The following is a 21,771-nucleotide window of genomic DNA, read 5'->3' as shown; positions in this document are numbered from 1 at the left end:
AAGATCAGCTGGTTTCGGCTTCAGCTCATACGTGACCCTAACGAGGAGAAGTTGGAAATGAAATGGATGAATGGACAATTAACACATCAGCGTTTGAGCTATGTCTCATAGAATGGTGTCTGCAATTTTCAAACGTGTTTTGTTTTCGACATTGTTGGCTGGCAGCATGTGCCTAACTTCTGACGCCGTGAAACAGCAAAGAGTTGACAGTAGTTTCATGGGGATATTTTTTTATGTCTAATTGGTATTATGTAATGAAACAATATGATACTGCTAGAACTTCCCACAAAATTTGTGTTTTAGGTGTCATCTTACTCAGACTAATTCAAACCACGCTGCCCAACGTTAAATGTGCGGGTCAAAGTTGTTTGAAACATGGCCCAGGGGTCCATTTGCATCTTGAAGACCCATTTTTAGCGGGTCCACGACATTCACTCACAACCACAACTGGCCTTGTTCATTTTCCTGCCCCAAGCCAGCTGGGGTAGGCTTGTGGCTTGCCTGAGGATAAGCAGTTTGGAGAATGGATAGATGGATAGATGAATGGTAGATAAAAGAAAGCTTTAGATTCCGCTAACAAATGAAGGTTAATACATTTGGCCTCTGTTTCTCCTTCATATTTTTTGTGTTTGATGCAGGTGGTAGAAGCTGTGACTGCATGTGTGGATGCCATTCTATTCAAATTCATGATGTCTTCCACTTGTTGGAAATTAGCCAGATGCAAACACATAAAGAGGTCAAATCTTTAGTTGCATCAAAACTACATTTCGGTGGCCTTCAAACATAACTGTATAAAAATATAATAATAAATAATAATAATAATAAAAAAATAAAAATATTTATTGAGCGACTCTGTAGTACAGTGGTTAGCACGTCGACTTCACAGTGCAGAGGTACAGGGTTCAATTCTAGCTCAGGCCTCCCTGTGTGGAGTTTGCATGTTCTCCCCGGGCCTGCGTGGGTTTTCTCTGGGTACTCTGGTTTCCTCCTACATACCAAAAACATGCATGGCAGGCTGATTGATCACTCTAGATTGTCCCGAGGCGTGAGTGTGGGCGTGCATGGTTGTTTGTCTGTGTGTGCCCTGCGATTGGCTGGCAACCAATTCGGGGTGTCCCCTGCCTACTGCCCGGAGACAGCTGGGATAGGCTCCAGCGCCACCTGCGGCCTTAGTGAGGATAAAGCGGTTCGGAAAATGTATGTATGTACTGTACGTATGTAAAAATATTTATTGATTTATTTATTTACCGGTGTTAATCTGTGCTCAGTTTTAATGTGAGGTGAACAAACGTCATTTTGAGCGATGGTCACCAGAGGCCACAATTTACACACTGCGTATTGGACTTCAGGCGGCTTAAAAATATCACGCTTAAATGAAGAAAAGTAGGGCTTCATTCATGCACTGTTCTTCACAACAATTATGTTCTCTTGTCCCACGTGTGTACTTTGCAAAAAGCATGTGGCATTTACACAGCATTGTCTCATGATTGAAAAAAAAATGTTTATTGCATTTTTCGTGATTCAACAGTTGTATTGTGTTGTAAAAAAAAACAAAAGAAAATCCCACATGGAACAAATGTATCGGTGAATCAGGTCCGGAATTTCAAATCTTTAAATAACAGGTTACGTAGTTCATATTGAAGGCATGGCATTGTTTCCACATGGATACTTTGCTGGACACACACTTTTCCGGCTCCACCTTTCCCACATCCCTGAATAGACAAAGCAGTAGACATGGACGGCATACACTGGCTAGATGTATCTTTATGCTGTATTTCTATGATGTGGCAAATAAATGAGCTGTGTAATAACAGCGTAACCCAGTTTATGCTCCCTCCGGATAGCTGTCACGCTTCTATGCTATTTACAAGGAATGGTGACATTGAGTATTTCAGTAGAAATCAAATGTACCACTTGAGTTGCATAATTCAGTCTTCTGTCTACATGTATGGCTTTCTCTCCAAATGCGTCTTCCCGAGGACCTCGTCACTGAACTGATAGGTCAGTTTTTTCTTGATCTTTTTGACCTCTCCAGTTTTACCATAGTTGCGCAAAGCCCGGGCCATCTTTTGATAGGTCATTTTTTTGCGGTTGCCCTTTTGGATTCCCCAGCGGTGTGCCAGGGCCTCCTTGTGTTTGGATGAAAACTGGAACATTCCTTTGTCTCTGTCCACCCACCAGATACTGTCCTTCATATCGCCGTTTCGTAAAAGGTCCAACAGGAACTGATACAAACGAATCTTCTTTTTGTTGCCTTTGGGAAACATCGACAAAAGTTGCACAATTACTACTTCTTCCGTATGATGCAAGACTTGAGTTTGATCTCACTCGATCGATCCAAGACAGCGTTCACGACATTTATATGCAGGAACAACATAATAGCTGAAGAGAGTGTATAGAGGCAAAAGAAATGCTTGGCATGTGCAACTGAGTAACGCAATGTCAAGTTAAAAACATTTCGGAGTGGAGTGTAAAGTACCTACATCACAATTTCAAGGAATATCGACGGTTTTGCCGACATTAGGTTGCAACGCATCCTGATTTATTGTGTGACATCTGAAATAGATGACGTACCACAGAAACTTGTCGGCATTGAATTGAAATTCAAGAAAATGTTCCTACATTTGTGTAGCTACAAAAATTCACGTATGGTGTAATTGAAGCGTTTCCAATAGCTTGACGTGCATTGGCTCAATTAATGAGGTCTCAGTTGGTAGGCTTGTCACCCAACCAACAAGTCTTAAAACATGCCAAATTATTTTCAGTTATAAGAGCATCAAGTCAGTTAATTGCAGTGACATTTTCTCCAAAATGTTTTTAATAGGTCTTGGGCGTTTTGACCTTTACATTCAAGTGTTTGGGTTGAGACCGCAGTTTGTCTCGTGTTTGTCCAGAAGAAGTTTGAGAACTTGTTTGGTTGTACTTGTCTGAGTACATGTGAGCAGCATCTGGTGTATGACTTGCAACAAGTGATTACACCATTTTATTGCACCTTCTGCCCTCTAATGGAAGAACATTTGATTATTCTGCCTTTTATTTTACATCGCCGGCATAGAAATATGAATAATGGTACATTTTGTAATTATTAGCCCTTATACACAGAGAAATAGAGAGCATAAGAAGAAAACAAAATTTAGCATTGAATACCAACACTAAAAAAAGGACTTGGTTTTCTGTTGCGCAAGATTAAAATGTGTTAAACAAACATGTGATTTGTTTTTAGGTAAGCATGGGAAAATGACATCGGTTTACCACATTTGAATCACGTGCAACCGATGTACAAGTAAATCCAAAGCACTATTTTTTTCTGTGTACAAGAGCACTATATAAATATGTTCTAATTTATGAAAATCAAAGTAAAATGGGGAAAATTTTAAAGTGGTTAAAAGTTCACAGCTACAATAGTGAGTAGTGCAGTTATCCCCCCCCCCCCCCCCCCCCGCCACACACACACACACACACACACAACGTAACTGCTCAGTCTCCTGATTAGTCATTAGAAAAAGAAAAAAAATACATTGTCCTGACACTATTTTAGAAGTTTGGAGATAAGCAAAGATTTTGAGCAATTGTGAAATGTCCAGTGAGGTCATCTCCTGTCGCTTGACGAAACAAGAAGCACACATGCTATCGTCTGCAAAACGCAGTTAGCCACAGAGAAGAGCAAAAACCCGATCCGGATGCAATACGATTTCTCCCATTGGTTCTGTACTGGCAAACACATTTCAATTAGAAATCTAATGAGCTAATTGGGCCTGAGCTGCATTGCCTGACAATTAAAATGATGATTAATGGTAATTAATCAAATGAACTGAAAGACTAATCAGCTCCATGACGTTTGCGTAATAGGTGTAAAGAACATTCTCAGCTCTCATATAGTCTCTCGACACATTATCCTGATGTACTTAAAGGGGAAGTCAACCCCCAAATTTTGTTTATGAGAACATGTTCTACAGGGCTATCCTAGTATCAACATATCAACCGGATTAATATCAGGTTTGTGGACTAGGAATTAAGCAGCAAAATCCACCAATTTTTATCCATCTCAGGTGGCGGCCACAAATGCAATCAGAATCAAAATGCCGTGTATCGGCTGGTGGAGCTGTATGGACTGTTCTGGTCAAGAACATTTGGGAATTGACTTCATGTGGTGTTCTCTTCATATCTTGTTTCCGTGCGCTTTTAAATGGGCTTTCTTACCCATTTCTCCGGGTATGACGTAAGGAACTTGATCTCGAAGACACTCCTCATCAGACACCTCCAGGGGGGGACTTTGACGTCCGTGCTCTTCATCATCAGTGCTGTGTTGGGACACATGTGGAGGATACACCGTTCGGGGGAAGAATGTGACCTTCAAAACAGGAGAGTAAGTCCCATCAGTACCCAGAAATACAATGCGTCTCATTAAACAATATGATGACATAAAGGGATCTGTTATAAATGTTTACCAGAGGAACTGCCCCAAAAACAAATCAATAAAAATACTTGCTACATGTATTCTATCCATGCACTTTCTAATTATTTTATGTGTCAAGGTAACAGGTGAAGTGGACTTGGGATGGCATTACATCAGATCCTTAACTAAGCTAAGACGAGTGTTTCTCGATTGTAGGAGGAAATCTGGAGAACTCAAATAGTGAACTCAACACAGAAAGGCCAGAGCCAAGTCAAATCTATTTATATAGCCTTAATCACCAACGAGTTTCAATGAGCTCACAGTTCACAGTGGTTCACAGTTCACAAACATCTCCAACGGTCTAATCTTCCGCATGGATCATTTTGCGGACACGTTGACGCATTCTCCACGGTGCATCCTAACTCATTGCAAAGCTGTCTTGTCAGGATGATAAAAGAAAGCTTTAGTCTGTGTTCGATCTGTTGCTGAAGCGGCGGTGTGACAAGAACTGAATGAAGCCGCTCCTTATGTTTTCATATTTCATAGATTGAGATTGAGTGAGTCTAACATTCCTACGAACCTTGGCCTGTTCGTGGTCAGCAATTGCCAAAAAATATTGGAGTTGAATTGTATTTGCCATCCTTTGTGTATTCAATCCGTACATTTTAAAGTAGAAGAAAATCAAATAGTTGGTGTCTTGCTGTAAAGTTAAAATGATATCCCACGACATCTTGCACGCATTTTCTGCATTTCGCATTATTGAACAACTTGAGAAGAGATGAACAAAAGTAATGCCATTCGAGAGAAACCGTTACACGTGTTTTAGTTGATTTTTGGGCGGCGGGGGTTATTCTTGTAAGCACAATATTCTGTTAAATAAAAGTACTTCAGCATTCACTGAAACAATGAAAGTGTTGACTTTTCTTCTAATTTAAGACAATACTTGTGGAATCAAATTACAAAGAGATTGACAAGAAAATTTGAATTCAAGCCTTTGTGTCGTGTTGCTATAATGTAACCGTAAATGTCTTAACTGTCTGCGCTTTGCTATTTAGAAGAAATAATTGTTGTAAAATTAATCATTTCAAGCTTTCATAAAATACAAAGGTAAAATTCCTGACTTTGTCAAAGGCGACTTAATTTTAAACAAATCCCCCCCCCCCCCCCCCAAAAAAAAGGTTCATTTCTGAGATCAGCGGAGATGACAAAAACATTTTGTTTTAGGAAAGCATACTATTCTCGAAATTTCCCACTTGTTTTAATGCACTCAGAAACACTGAAACATGTGTCAAATTGGGACTCCTGAGGCGTTTCATTGTGTGTTCTAACTCTTCTGAGCGTTTGTCTTGTAGCATTTGTCCACAATAGAGTTTCCCCAACAGCTCTGTGCAACCAATAGGAACGAGTATGAATGCATGAAAATCAGCAATCTTCATGAACTACTACAGAAATAAACAGACTGGAGATAAATTTCCAGCACATTGTTGTTGTTTTTTAAGCTCTCTCACTTGAGTGTGTGAATGGGTTGCTTGTTTTTATGATGAGAATATGATTTTACTGATTTGTTGACAGAAGGACTTACTGGTTGCTGTAACATATGAGAATGTGCCCCGAGGTTCGGATCCATTAGATTTTCTGGATCATAGCGCATGACCTCGTGCCGGATGAGACCGGGTGGGTGCAGGGACTGCACACTTTGTAGCTCTGTGAAGTTTGTCTCTTGAAGGTTTTCAAATTCTGTCGGGTGTACATGGCTGTGACCGCCGTGATAGTCCCAGTGATCTAATTAGAGAACACAATGAAACATGTGATTACTTCAGAATGAGTTATCACAACACCGACCTTTATTCAAACCAACAGTGAGATTTTAGATGGAAAAAGGAAGGTGTTTGACAAGAATATTATACATCTCAATCTATTGAATGAATGCTGTCAGATTCAAGATCATGCCTCCTTTTAAAATATTGGGTTCATGAAATGTAATATCAAATGTGCAAGCTATAAAAGAATAAAACTATATTGTCAGCATGTTCGTTGCACCAGTACTCCCTCGCGCTACATTGAGGGGAAATCTTTTTTTTTTTTCAGACACAATGACGAGAGGGATACTTATTTGCTGTTGACTTCATTATGTCTGTTTTGGTGGAATATTCAAAACTATTAATTGACTTGACTAGAGAAAGTCAACAAAACCCCTTGGGGCGATTTTTCTTTTTCTGCGTCTGTAGGTGCAGCAGCCCAAAAAATAGCATCTGTTTCCTGTGCGCTTCAGCTGCATGCATCGTATTGCCCTCATGTACAACAGCAAAAAAAACAAACAAAAAAAAATCATCAAAAAAATGTTCTTTTTTTTACCATGATTAATTTTGTAAAACTTTTAAAAACATATCCAATTGGAATTACTCATCAGGTTATAAGGGTTATTTTCAAAAAAATATTATTTTTTTTAACCATGATTAATTTTTTAAAAACTTTTAAAAACATATCCAAATGGAATTAATTACTCATCACAGGTTATAAAGTTTATTTCTAATTCATTAAGAATATTTTAGTTAATACGATATACTATATATATATATAGATATACTATATATATATATATATATATATATATATATATATATATATATATATATATATATATATATATATATTTCGGTTAAAATTCTGCCTAACAAGACACATGTCATCATACTTTAAAAAAATATCTAAAAGCATAAAATCCAGGAGTAAAACTGACCTGCCTGCATCTCTGTATCCAGAACATATGGATTATAATAATCCGGAATTTGATGTCTGTAGATCTCGGGATCATACATTTCTTCTGAGGACTAGAAGAGCACATTCAAATAGAACACCATCAGGTGTGAAAGCCATAGGTGAAACATACATAAGAAACAACAAAGTTTATTTGGAGTCAGTATATTTAACTCAACGTCTCTTGTATTGGTCGCACGTTCACAAAATCCATTTCATTTTGTATTTCATCAAGAAAATGCTAACTATGTACATATACATAAATTTAGTTTGATAAATACAAATCAGGGTTTCTTGATTTTTTAATTTTTTTTTTTTGCCACTGCTATTCTGAAACTCTCAAGAACTTTGGAGTTTCATTTTCATGTCGCCTGTAGTATATAGGGCTGTTAGAGTTGACATCCTGTACACAAACAAAGTAGAATTCATGGTAATTCTTCAAATATGAGGGGACTACTCTTACATTTGTAGTTAAAAAAAAAAAAAAATCAAGAGCGGGTAGGATATTTTCTATTAACATTGTGGACATTCAGAGCCTTTGGAAGACAATTAAAAGAAAAGAAATATGTGATACTTACAGGTGTAATGAGGTAACTCTCCATTCTGTAGGGATGCAACATGGGGGCTTCCTCTCCAACAAGTGGGCTCAGACACCTTGCAGACCAAAAGCTCTCACAACCTTTCAAAACTTTTGCAGCACCATTGCACAATGTTTCAAAATTTCCTCTCATTTAACGATAACCAAAACATGTCCCTCTGTGTCTCCCTTATTGTATAGTTTACTCTCGTGAGCCCAACCACTCCAAGAGGCCTTCAATAGGATCAAATACAAATAGAAAATAAGCAAGGGCTCACTCTTGGCCAACCAAAGTGAAAAAGGAACTTTTAACTTCTGTAAATTGGTGTGGGTGGGAGCAACAGAGTGCGTCAACTGCTTTAGGGGAGCCTGCAAAACTTCACATTTATCACCGGCTCTATATTGCCACCTCCCTTGGTGGCCAATCATCAGTGACCGTGTCTCCCATTCAAGGGCCACTTAATACACGACAATGATTGAAGTCAGATGTAACGGTTCAGAAGATGATTTGGTTTCTTTGCGTGTTAAAGCTCTTTTGAGGCAATGAATATATGATTGCCATCAAAGTGCCCCCAGATGCCCTGTATAAATTCCTTATTTGTGTTGCTCAGTTATTAAATGGCACCCGCTTTGAAAAACCAACTACATTTTGTGAGTGCATTTGATCACATCGCTTCTACAAAACTGTTTTGTAACGTCATTAAAAAAAACAACAACAACAACAATCAAACAAGAAACCAGCAACTAAGATACACCTAATTATAGACTAAAACTATATCCCATTCTTCGACTTTAATCCCCCCCCCCCCCTACCCCTCCACACTTCAAACTACATTCACACCCATATAATCACACACATACCCGTACATGACTGGAAGATAAGATGAAGCGACAGTATCAGTTTTGGAGGTTCTGATTATCACAAAGGAGATACGGGGGTTTCAGAAAATGCCAAAGGGGGATATAACCCCTGCTCGCTACCTCCTTTTAACAAAGAAACATGCATACCTTGGCTTGTGAGGATGTCACCCCAAAGGACTGATAACCACTTTTTTTTACCCATGGGCAACTAATAAATGTCCAGTCTGCAATTCTCCTGTTTTAATCAGTGCACTATTTGTTTTTTATTGTCTGCTTTATTCAGAGTTATTGTCCAGTTTGCTCTTTGTAATTGTGGCTATCTGTGGGCTTACTGCAACACATGTGCCTGTATTCCTGCTGGTTTTTCCCATTCCATTTTGTTTAAATTACACAAGCATGGCAATATTAATTTGTGGCGGTTAAAAAAAAAAAAAAAGAAAGAAAGAAAAAAAACGCTTTGCGGTATTTATGCAGTTTTGAAAAATGTCCTCAAGTTTGTGAAAATCAAAGTTAGCGAAATAGGCTTTGTGTCACAGCAATATGTGGAAGGTATAATTTCACACTCTAGATATTATTTTACAATATTACTGAGTGTTTTGTCTCCAACTAAAGTAGTTCACAATTTAGAATTGACTAAACCAGAAACAATTGAGGCCAAAATTATTCATTCACATTTTCAGTGGTGTTTAATTTGTTGAATGGGGATCATCTCTCTCGAAAGGCTGTATGAATTTGCAATGTTTGGCTTTCCATAGTTTGGTTGGAAAATGTTACTTTTCATTTACATCTATTCATAAAATTCTTCCGAAACGCAATATTTGGTAAAAGGTATAACGCTGAACTACAGCATTCAACCATCCATCCATCTTATCCTCAGGAGGGTTGCGGGCATGCTGGAGCCCATCCCAGCTGTCTTTGGGCAGTGGGCGGGGGGGGGACACCCTGAACTGGTTACCAGCCAATGGTGGGATACTTCAGCATTCCAAATTCAATTTAAACCAAAGGATATGCATAATAGGGCATATTCTCTCATTTTCTGTATTAGGATTTTTGTTTTTCGTTTCAGCGTACTGACCTTGCACACTTCTAGACATCCAGACTTTGGACACTCCCACACAAGTATCTTGCTAATGATTGCAACAGGGAGTGATTGACAGCGTAAGTTGCATGGAAATCCTGAAGTGTAGTGGAGCGCATGAGTTTTTATTTTATATATTTTATTTTATAGATCCAATATTTGTTTTCACGTTACTGTGATTGTGACTGACTGCATGTTTGGAGTTTTATTAAAAAAAAATATATATATTAAAAAAAACAAGAGGTGTGCCTCAAGTGCTTTCAATCGGTGGTCCCCAACCTTTTTTTTTTGTGCCATGGACCAACTGTTTTCCCGTTGATGTTTCACACTGACGCATTGTGAGGGACCACCATTTAAACATAATAAAGACAAATGACCACATATACTGTATAACTTGAAATTATGAAACAAATTGGAATTAGTGGGTGGCCTGTGCACATTTCTATTCAATGACTCCCATTTTAGAGTGATCTCGTTTTTCTTTAAGAAAAATCCAAAGGTTTGTCGACACCAACAGGGAACGTGTTCGGAGCAGAAGCACTCAGTGCAGTTGTGGGTAGACGTTGACTAACAAGCGATGAAAAAAAAGTCCGGTGGCACAGACATTCACCAGCAATACATACCACAGCTAAGGATCAACTCAATACATTTTTTAATCAATCTCCCTACACACATTTGATAGCTTTCTGCAAGTATTATTTCTAATACTATTGATGTGTGTAAGCATTAATGGTGCGCAAGTAACCAATGTCATGGGCACTAATACACCCGCTACCATCACAGGTGCTGGCTTTTAAATTTTGCGCTAATGACAAACTGGAAAGTCCACTGATCATGATTGTTATTTCGTATGTGCAGAGCTTGACAATTTGCTGATCATTTGCACTCGGTGTTAGGGAGCCATTCTAAAACATGACAAATCGTGGCCCTTGAGGTCCGGAATGGCCCCACGCCCAGGTTAGAGTTGTGAAACAATGTCCATCGCTTCCAAAAACAAACTGAAATGTGGACTCATCAGACCACAGCCCACTTAGTCTATCTCAGATGAGATCGTCCCAGAGGTTGATGTATGACTTTTGCTTTTCATGGTTTGAATTTGCGTTCGTAGCAACAAGTTGTGTTACCGAACAGTGGTTTTCTGGAGTGTTTCTGAGCCAATGTGGCAGTAGCATTTACACAATGATATTTGTAATGCAGTGCCGCCTGACGGGTCGACGGTCATGGCCATGATTTTCGCCGTTTTTGTGCACAGATTTGTTCAGATTCTCTGAATCTTTGGATGATATTATGGAACAGAGATAATGAAATCTCAAAATTCCTGGCAATTGTAAATTAAGAAACGTCATTTAAACCTTTCGCGGAAAGTGATTACAACAGTGGACAGCTTATCATGTTATCAGGTTACAGGGTGCATAAAGGGTTAAAAACTAGTTGTTCACAGATTGCTGAACCTCACCCCAGACTTGCTTTTGAACAACTGAGTTTTTTGGTCATGTGTTGCAGGCATCAAATTCGAAATGTGAGACTCTTTGGAAAAAAATAAAATAAAATTGGCATTCCACAGTTTGAACATTAAAAAACGTTTCACTGTTCATTCAAATGAATATAGGTTGTAAAAGAATTGGGAAAAAAAGATTTGGTTTTTATTTACATTTTATTCACACATTGCGCCATCTCCATTGGAATAGTTTTGAATATTAATATGCTGGCTGCAAGGTTGTTTTTTTCAGCTTCCAGGAATTGTGGATAGATCCTTGCCAACCTAATGCCATACCAGTTGTCTGCCGTCTGTCCAGCAGAGTGTAAACTGGCATTCATCTGTGAAGACGGCGACAGGCAAGTGAGTGCGATGTCCACATGATTTAGCGACATTTAGTACTACAGTCAGGCTAAGAACCCCGGTTAGCCAACAAACATTCATCCTGATGAAGGTTTCTGACTCTGTAGAAATAAAGTATGATATTAAATGTTCTCTGTGGCGGACCTGGCATAGTGTGGTGTCGTTACACGTGGTCTGTGTTTGTGCGGCCTCTCCAATGTACTGAGAATTTCCCTGAAATGATGTCTGCATAGTTTAGAGCTGGCTTTTCACGGGTCCATGGAACACCACCGCAATAATCACACACTTATCAGAATCTTGACATGACTCACCTGTCAGATGAGCGGATTATCTTGGGTTGAGCTTTTCAACAAATTTAGGAAGAAAATGAATGTTAAATAGAATCCTTTTGGCTGTTGATACAACACTTTTAAAGGGAAATACTTCTGCAATCAATTTTTTACAGCAGAACTCTTGGTATGTGTTTGTGATGATGATTATCTACAAATTGATTACTATAAATAAAACAATACTTTTTTCTTACGTGATCAAGGTGTTCTGCGATCTGATAGTGACAACATTATTGCGCATTGTTGTAAGTCTGGCCTTTCCATGACTAACTAAAATTCATAACCAAAAAAAAAAAAGTTGAGTTTAACCCTTTCATGCACCCTGTAACCTGGTTACATGATAAGCTGTCCATTGTTGTAACCGCCGTCCCTAAAAGGGCTACAATACCCAGATGAGGATTGTTAGTGATTGTTAGTTCATTTAAATGTCTAAAATACTTGAATTACTTTGGATATCAATTCAGTCGTGCGTAAAATGGAGTGCTTCTATTCGACCCTCTCCATCAATTTTGTTTGTAAAGTGAGTAAATACTAAGTTTGCTGCAAAGATGAAAATATATGAATAAATAGCTTCAGTATATGCTACATAAGGGCATCAAATGATGGGATTGATATAACAGAAAGCACATGGAAGATTTCTGTTGGCTCCAGATGTGACTCATCATGGCTTCGGACAAACTCTGCAACACTTTTGTGCAAAAGTGTTGGCAAATCTCTCTCAAGAAACAACTGAACACTGTAAATTGAAGTGAGAACTTTTACAAGCCGTTGATAGAATTGGCAACATCATATAAAGCATACAGGTTGGATTTTGAGTGTGATATCAAGAGTAGAAGATCATTTTAGACAATTGTTTTTTTTAATTCATAGTGCTTTTTACAAGGTCCATTTATATCAACATTTTGTGTTTTTTGTTATTGTAAAGTGTCCTTGGGTGTCTTGAAAGGCGCTTATAAATAAAATGTATTATTATTATTATTATTATATGTACTGGTTAAAATTATGTCACTGAAAGCAGAAAACATCAAATGGTTCAATATTGTAAGAGTATACACTCATAGAATACACACAGAAGCACACAAAATATAGCTTAAGCTCGTGGTAAAATAGTACAATTCCATCCATAACGGTGTCTTAAATGAAACGTCTTTCATGTGAACTGTGCAGAACACAACGCACAACAACAGAGGCATAAGAGTAAAATGAGGAACTGGAAACTTTTCTTTCGGATTTGATTCTATGAATGTCTGACAACGATTCCACGTAGATGTCACAGTGTTTGGATGATCCTGATTTTATATACTGTAAGAGTTGGATGTCTTCTTTGGTCATTTTCTCTGTTGCAGAAGGGAGGACGGAAAAAAGAGAAAAGATAAAACACATAGATCAAAAGTTTGGCAGAGTTCACTTTTTGGCAACAACAACACCCAACAGAGCTTCACTCCTTCTCAAAATACTATTTTCTGCCCCCCAGTCTAAAACAAATTTACATTAGGAAAACAAAATAACCAATGTGAAATACAAATGTACAAAAGTAAAATAAAATGTACAAAAGTGAAAACAAAGTGTTACTTTTTTGTTGTTCTTGCACTGGCAAACTATTGTTGCAGATGACTTCATTAGTCATTAAAGACAAAATAATACACCAGATGACCCTTTTCCAGTAAATATATTATGATGTTTTTGATCAGGCTCTAGAAGATGAATGTCCTTCCTTTGCGATTAAAAACTATGCATGGGCAAAGACGATAATGTCAATAACATTGCCAAGCTACAGCGTAACCTTGTTGCAAAAAGTGTATTGAAGGTGCATAAATGATCAATAATAAATATGATTGGCAGAAATAGAGGGCCCTAAAATCCTAATTTTGCATCTGCCCCAAAATCCATTGCTACGGGCCCCATGTAGCTGTCCTATGTTATGTCTAAGTGGGAGTATAATCATGGCTTGTGACAATACAGTAGCTCTAAGATCATTGTTGCCTCAAAGCTCACATCAAAGCATTGCATTTACAGTACATTATAATCAGTGTAATTAATAGTTCAGTGTCTGATTTGTTGACATTTTGATAAGATGTTCACCACAGGGCAGTGATACGCTCAAAACGTTGTGTTCATAATCCGCGGTTGTTAATTCCAACATGAAATGGGGCGTCGTAATCATTGCGCTATGGATTCCATTTTTTTCCCCAATATATTGTAAGTTACACGCTGACAGAATTGTAACTCGGCAGCAGTGGCTGTGACCAAGCATTATTTTCTGGTTTGTTCTCTAAAAGATGTACTTCTCAGTTTTCTATCCACAGTGACAAGATTAAGCTCTCTGCAGATTGTTGCAACATTCAAACAGTTACGGTGCCTTGTGCTACCCTTGTGGGTTTGGGGGGGCCAGCTTGGGGGACAGGGGGTGTTAATTTTATCACTAGCTTCATATGTCCTTCATTAAGACGATAATATGCATTGAAAGACACAGTCAAGATATCACATTTGATCAGTCACAAATGAATGACATTTATAGTAACAATATCCATCTATCCAACCCTGTAGTGTACATAGTCTTGGTATGGTTTTTCGAGGGGGGGCGGGGGGGGGGGGGGGCTCAGTCAGCTAATGTATGTTCAGAATGTGTTACTTTTATTGGTGGATTCTAAAAGTGTGGCCCTCTTGCCTGCAGCAATCTGTGGGATCATTTTCTGCATGAACGTGACACTGCAGATTCGTACTGTACAGATTGTGTTTGATTAGTTTCGATCAGGGTCCGTCAACCCAAGCCAGGCCCTACTGTTGCCATACAGTTGCCGTGATGTGAAGGGTAGAGTTAGTTTTGTACTTCAGAAGGGCTGAGTGTTTTTACATTTGGTCACCACAGTACATTGAACAAAGGCAGATAGACCAGGTCAAAAAGAAGTCAGTTATGCAACAGCAGGCGACATTGCATTGAGAAACAAGGACACCCTATTCACTGTTGGTCAATATATTAGGGCGGCTCAGCTTGTAGCTAAAAAGCAGTGCGCTTACAGCGTTACATTGAATGCAAATAATCTGTTGTCAGCTTGGTAATACTTTTCAGTATTTCACCCGAATGTGTGTATAAAAGTGACAGCATTCTTGCATAGAATTGTGTTCAATACATTGACTTACTTCACCAATTTCTGCTCTCAAATTCTCAATATTATTTCACTGCAACAGTGACAAAAAGCGAAAAACTGGTTCAATGGCAGTGTGTTGAAATGTGAATAGTGCAAACACAATGTTCACCTGCATTTGCAGGTTGCTATTGCCAGTATTTTCCACTTTTGTACTGAAATGAAAATTCATAAGAAATGCATGACCCTTTAGTAGTCCATCCATCCATTTTCCAATCCGCTTTATCCTCACAAGGGTCGTGGCGGGTGCTGGAGCCGATCCCAGCCTTCTTCGGGCAGTAGGGACCCCCTGAACCGGTTGCCAGCCAATCGCAGGGCACACAGAGAAGAACAGCCATCTGTGCTCACACTCACACCTTGGGACAAAGTTAGCACGCCGGCAGAGTTACAGGGATGGATTCCGATTCCGGCCATGCCTAGGTGGGATTTTCATGGGTACTCCAGTTTCCTCTCATTCCTCCCATCTCTGTCCATTTTCAACACTGCTTATCCTGAACAGGGTTGCAGGGAGTTGCTGGAGCCTATCCCAGCTGACTCCAGGCAAAAGGCAGACTACACCCTCAACTGGTCACCAGTCAGTTTCCAGGGCACAAATAGAGACAAACAACCATTCACATCCACAGCGTCACAGCATGGAAATCAATCCCACGCTGCCTGCACACAAGTCGGACAATTAAATATAGGTTGAACACAATTTCCAAATCATTGATATTAGCTCCTTCTGCACATTTTATTTTACGAACAAATCTACACCAAACTGGTAAATATTCAGCAATGACAAGCTACAAATCGGTCGGATCCACATATCTAGCCAACTAATGGTAGGTGCGTGACTCCGCTGACTTGAAACGGCTGTTCTCATCATATCACATTGTTTCAGTTGGTATACCACCTTATTCTGCCATCATATACTGTTGCCGCCAATGTCAGCACAGCACCATCCGGAAATCAAATTCGATCTGTAAATTGCCATTTGGCCGGAAGGAGAGGTGAGTGCCCAGTTCGATCGATTACTTTCAAAAAGTAATTTAACATGCAAAAATGAATGTGATACTGACAGCCTGGCACGGGTTAAGTTCCTATCCATTTTCAACAAACCAGGATTTCGCTAATGTGCTGTGAACAAGGCAATCCATCCATCCATTTTTGCAACCGCTTTCTCTTCACAAGGGCCGCGCGGCGTGCTGGAGCCTATCCCAGCTGTCTTTGGGCAGGAGGCGCGGGACACCCTGAACCGGTTGCCAGCCAATCGCAGGGCACACAGAGATGAACAACCATCCACGCTCACACTCATACCTTGGGACAATTTTGAATGGTCAATCAGCCTGCCATGCATGTGTTTGGAATGTGGGAGGAAACCGGAGTACCCGGAGAAAACCCACGCAGTCACGAGGAGAACATGCAAACTCCACACAAGAAGGCCGGAGCTAGAATCGAACCCAGTACCTCTGAACTGTGAGATCGACGCGCTCACCACTGGCCCACTGGGGCACCCCTAACAAGGCAATGCTCTACCATATTTGTTATGTGACCCCTGGTGTGTCGCTGATGATGAATGACCAACATTTTCTTAACGCTACATAAGAAGGAACAAATTTTCTCTCTAAGATGGCACCCACTGGACCCATTTGCGTAGCTTGTGTGGTTTGCCTCCAGATGTCCATTACATACCTACAGGGAGTGTACCATGCTTATTGCCAATTGGTATAGGCTGCAGCCCACCCGAAACGCTGAACAGAAGAAGCTATACACAATTGGTTTGGAATGTATGAACGGAAGGTTGGATGGATGGATGGTTGTGGCAATGGTTTGAGTGTTAAACTTTAACTTTGAATTGTTTTGGGTTTTAGAAAGAAAAGTAAACTGCCCAGTGTCAGAGAAGTCTACTTTTAAAGTTTCCAGAATCCTTCTATTTTTCATTTGTTAAAGAGGCAGCATATACCATTCGAAGCTTGGTTTTTGCTAAAAACACAAGGGTGAATCAGAATATCCAATATCCCTACATTGGTGTTATAGTGGGAGGGGGGACAACACTTTTATTTTTTAAAGATTTCTTGAACCTATAAGGTGAATTCAGAGATCTATTTCTGAAAGCACTATATATGTTTGAAGAGAATTGCAGAAAACATGTTGTGACTGTTCCTCCTTTTAGTTGCTGTTCAGTTGCTATGGCTCTTTTGTGCTTTTCTGTCGTATAGGCTTGATGTCTCACAGTAGATAAACTTGGATTACTCAGTGACAAGTTGTCAGTACATTGAGCTTTTTACCAGCGTCAGCTCTCTTTCGTGTCCTCTGCATCCAGCCCTGCTCGCTGGAGTTACTTTGTACTTTCATCGGTAAAGACTTTTACTTTTCATCTTCCGTGTCATGTCTGCTCCTGGGTCCTTATTCCGCTCCTCACGTGACAATATACGTGCAAAGACTGGGAATAATGTAGTACTAAAAAGAGTTTCTGGCAAGAGTCGACCCTCCCCCACCATATACTTTATACTATAAGTAATGAGCGTCAGTGGTTATTTGGTGTAATTGCAAGTTCCTTAAAAATAATCATGATGACTTGGCCCATTCCTACCACTGCAATAGTTAGCAAGCAAGCTATGCTTACAACTCGAAAAACATATGTTATGTGTTTTGTGTTATCCGGGCTACAGAGTTTCTAGTCATGTGTACCCAGGAGCTTACTCGCCTGCTAGATCACTAGCTAATGTGGACTCACACATGACACCAAATCACGTGAGGCGGTGACTTATGGGATGACAAAGATGTCAGTCCATGACTGATGGGCTAGCCCAGTAGTTTTCTGACCTGCTTCCTCATTCGCTCACTCGCTTGTGGACGGCGTCAACGTTGTTCAATAAGACACTGCTTCACTCGGGTTTGTGTTTTGTGTGCGCCCATACCTTTTTAGCCCAGGGGACAGGATTTCCAAAAACAATGTGAAATATGGACTTGTCAGGCCACAGAACACTTTTCCACTTTGCATGAGTTCATTCTAGATGAGCTCGGCCCCGGAGAAGCCAGCAGCGTTTCTGGGTGTAGTTGATAGCTGGCCTTTGCTTTGAATAGTAGAGTGTTAAGTTGTAGCGCGATTACGGACATTGGGTTTCTGAAGTTGTCCTGTCAGGTAGATAGGACCTAAACCACTCAAGAGCACTGCCGCCAATGCCCACCAAGTGCTGCAAACGAGTCAGCAGAATACTGTGATCCACTGTATCAAATGCTGCAGTTAAGTCCAATAAAACTAGACACACGTTGTGAATGAATGACTGAGTAATAGCCCCCACCCGTTCCCATTTAGGCTGTTCACCTGTGGGATGTTTTAAAACAGGTGTTTGATGAGCATTCTTCAACTTACTCCGTCTTTTGTTGCCGCCTGTCCCAGCTTTTTTGGAACGTGTTGCAGCCATATTAGTTCATGTTTGTTTGCTAAAAACAACGTCTACCAGCTTGAACATTAAATATCTTGTCTTTGTTGTGTATTCGATTAAATATAGGTTGAACGTAATTTGAAAATCTTTGTATTCTGTCTTATGTATGATTAACATCCAAACTATGTTGGAATTGGGTTTTTATATTGGATTGTAGTGAAGCCATCATACACAGCAAATCACAAATCTGTTGCGAGCAAGTGATGAGTAGTTGACATGGCATCTCAAATGACATTTGAGCAAGATTCATTGAAACTCCATGTCAAAAAACCTTTTAAGAAGCACTAACATTTGTCAGACAAACATTTCAATTGCATCACTTCACTGTATTTGTTTTCTTTACAGCCTGTTGGGCAGTAATGGCTCCCATAAGTGTCACTTTGCAATCGTCAACCAATTGCAAAACCCATGCAGCTGACATTGACAGTTTTTATCACGGACATTTCGGAGTCTCCCCGTGTTGAAGTTTCAGAAGCCTCACAGCACAGGATCACGAGATTGTGCCCACGCAGGTTTGCATAGGGGAATGACACGCATGACCACTGACTGTGGAAAACAGGATACAGGCAACATCGCAACAGGAAGTGTTGCGCTCCTCCTCAGCAGAACATCAGTTTAGCCAGACTAAGAGCTGGTTGATGTCCAAACTCTTAAAAATCCTGTGGTAGTGCACATATTTCGTAATCACCCTCGCTCAACATTTATTCTTACGAAATGCTGTTTTAAATAAATAAATAAATGTGACATGTTGAAATCATATTAAAACCCGAGTTTTACTGTTACATTATCATTCGATTTTTCTCGAACATTTTTAAAGTCTTGTCAGTGCTTGTACTTGTCTACCAACATCAAGCATGTGTGTAAACCCACTTGAAAATGGCACATTGTTGCACTATCTCTAAATGCAGTGACATTTTGGAATGGTTTGATCAAACTGTGGTGGGTGGAGGATTAAGTAAGATTTAGTTTGATTTAGAATTACTTAACACTTCCGAGGCAACCTTCTGTATTAATCAACTGGCTTTTCTAAATTGAATCCCTCTGATGTTGTCACTCACATTATCTCAAAGTGGATGTTAATCGTCATTTAAAGTGTGATATTATGCAAAGGAAACAAGAACAACAAAAATTAGGTTGGAAAAAAACTATATGGTTTTAAAGTAATTAAGCTGCAGGTTAAACACTACAAAAGAGATGTGTGAACACACTGCGGTATTTGACAGTGGAATCGACAAAGTAATTCTAAAAGATCAGAGTGTCCCTCCAAGGTAACGCCCACGGTCTCTCAAAGTAAAAGTTATTTGGTCTTACCAGTTTGCTGCGTAAATCATCCAGTGGACAGCGGATATATTCCCACAAAAGTCACTTCACCAACTACTGGAAGCAAATTGCCAAAGGTGGTAGAAAAATGCAGCTTTCTATATTTCTCTGAATTAGCAGGGGAACTAAAAACTTCCTTAATTCTGCCAATTTAGGTTGAGTACCATAAGGCTTCTTCTCCTATTTCTTCTTCCTTATTAAAACAAGAAGGTGACAAACTTCCTACAGAACATGTTGTTTCAGGCAGTCAGTCCACAGTGAACATTAGACAGTATGATTGCATGGTTACTTTACAAATAGATATGTATGTTGTATTTTGAATTCATGGTATGCACACACAGAAAAGAGAACATTTTAAAATCACTTAATTTAACATTTATGATTTTTGGTCAAGTGACTACCCTTTGTGTGTGTGAAATTGATGGTTTTATGATGTGCGACTGTACATCTTCTCCAGGTCATGACAAAATTAACAATGAATGAATGATACAGCGGAAAGAGAGTAAATGCAATTCAAAATTGAATTAGTAGCAGTGACATGACTTCCAAAATGAACCAACAAGTTGCATTGCCATCAAATATGTATTTTTTTATCAACTAAAATAATGTGGAATCAATATTGCCTTTAATTTCTGTGGATGGACAGCGCACAAAGAAGACCGTTGTCCTTGACTGACACTCAGCAGAGGTTTCGGTGGCCATTATTTGTTTCACAATGACATGGAACAGTTGCCTGACATGCGTGCTAGGGGACATCCAGCTCTCTCACTTCTTATTCCTGATTCCTCATTTTCTCTGGACTCCTCGACACCAACCCTCAGCTAAGGCCGGTGGATATTATTAGACATGTGTGAATCACAAAGTACATGGACAAACACTCACTCAAGTACATAGGCATAAAAAGGGATAAACCAAAAACTAGGTGCGAAGAATTGAGCATAGGCTGTTGTTCCAAAAATGTATTTTGTTTATTTGAATACGCTGTTCCCTGTTTACTGGATGTTCACGTCGCAATAACTTTAAAAAAATGCACATTTAGAAATGTATACCATATAAGGCTTTCAGCCCCTATCTCTCTAAACAACCCAAGTTCCTCTTTTTTTTCTTGTTGCTTAAGCCAGACAAGGATGATTCAGTGCGGATATTAATCATGTGTTTTGTTGTTCTTTTTCTTCTCTTTTTATCTTCATATCTCACTAGACCAAGTCTGGAACAGTTATCTATTTTTTAAAAGAAGAGGAAAATTTGTTAATAATGTGACAAGTAAACATCAAGAACTGTATATATATATATATATATATATATATATATATATATATATATATATATATATATATATATATATATATATATATATATATATATATATATATATATATATATATATATATATATATATATATATATATATATATATATATATATATATGACATATATATATTAAAAAGCAGGTCTGATGGCAAAACACTATGGATGGATATGGAATAAATGGCTTGCCATAAAGCACCCTATGCTGTACAAACTTTCCCCATACTTGTTTTTTTTCTAAATGTATCATTTTAATGGACTATATGTGACGTTTTCTTGCCTGCTCTCAGTGCAGTGAATTGCTATTGCATGCACCACCTAGTGGCCGCATACGTTGAGACGCAAAATAACTATGGAAGCAGGGGGCTTCTTTGTCCTTTTCTCCACAATGACCTGCTATCTTGACTCATTTGTGTGCACAACCAGCCCTGCATACTTGCTCAAAGGGCCAATTATTTGGATTAGCAATTCATACAAAACTGCTATATGTGCTTCTGAAACAAACATTCTAATAATTAGAAACCAGCCCAAATCTCAAAGAGTCATATGTTTTGTCAAGACAACATGTAGCATTTCCCCCTCATCTATTTAGTTTGATACAGGATTGTATGAATAGAAGACAAATATATATTAAAATGGATTGTTCGACATGACGAGGCCACACAATAATGAATGATTGGTGGGTGACTCAGAACAACATATATACAGTTTGTTGATAGCCTCACAGCAT

At 39.1% G+C, this 21,771-nt stretch overlaps 1 protein-coding gene across 2 annotated transcripts; it reads right to left on the bottom strand.

The window, feature by feature from the left end:
• Nucleotides 1-1,491: 1,491 nt before the first annotated feature.
• Nucleotides 1,492-19,882, bottom strand: spi1b (Spi-1 proto-oncogene b). Of its 2 annotated transcripts, none has more exons than XM_052063329.1 (5): nt 19,724-19,882; nt 7,137-7,227; nt 5,979-6,178; nt 4,201-4,351; nt 1,492-2,254 (listed from the first exon to the last, which is right to left on the bottom strand). In XM_052063329.1, exons 2-5 carry the CDS (start codon nt 7,213-7,215, stop codon nt 1,941-1,943), a joined length of 744 nt encoding a protein of 247 aa, XP_051919289.1. In that variant the 5' UTR covers nt 7,216-7,227; nt 19,724-19,882; the 3' UTR covers nt 1,492-1,940. The 2 variants fall into 2 exon arrangements, with proteins under 2 accessions (XP_051919289.1, XP_051919288.1); XM_052063328.1 differs by lacking the exon at nt 19,724-19,882 and adding an exon at nt 7,732-8,528.
• Nucleotides 19,883-21,771: the final 1,889 nt, after the last annotated feature.

Source organism: Hippocampus zosterae, chromosome 4 (assembly GCF_025434085.1).
Source record: "Hippocampus zosterae strain Florida chromosome 4, ASM2543408v3, whole genome shotgun sequence".
In the NCBI taxonomy this organism is placed as follows: Eukaryota; Metazoa; Chordata; class Actinopteri; order Syngnathiformes; family Syngnathidae; genus Hippocampus; species Hippocampus zosterae.
Note: the sequence above shows the minus strand (reverse complement) of the source record. Positions and strands in the feature narration are given on the sequence as shown.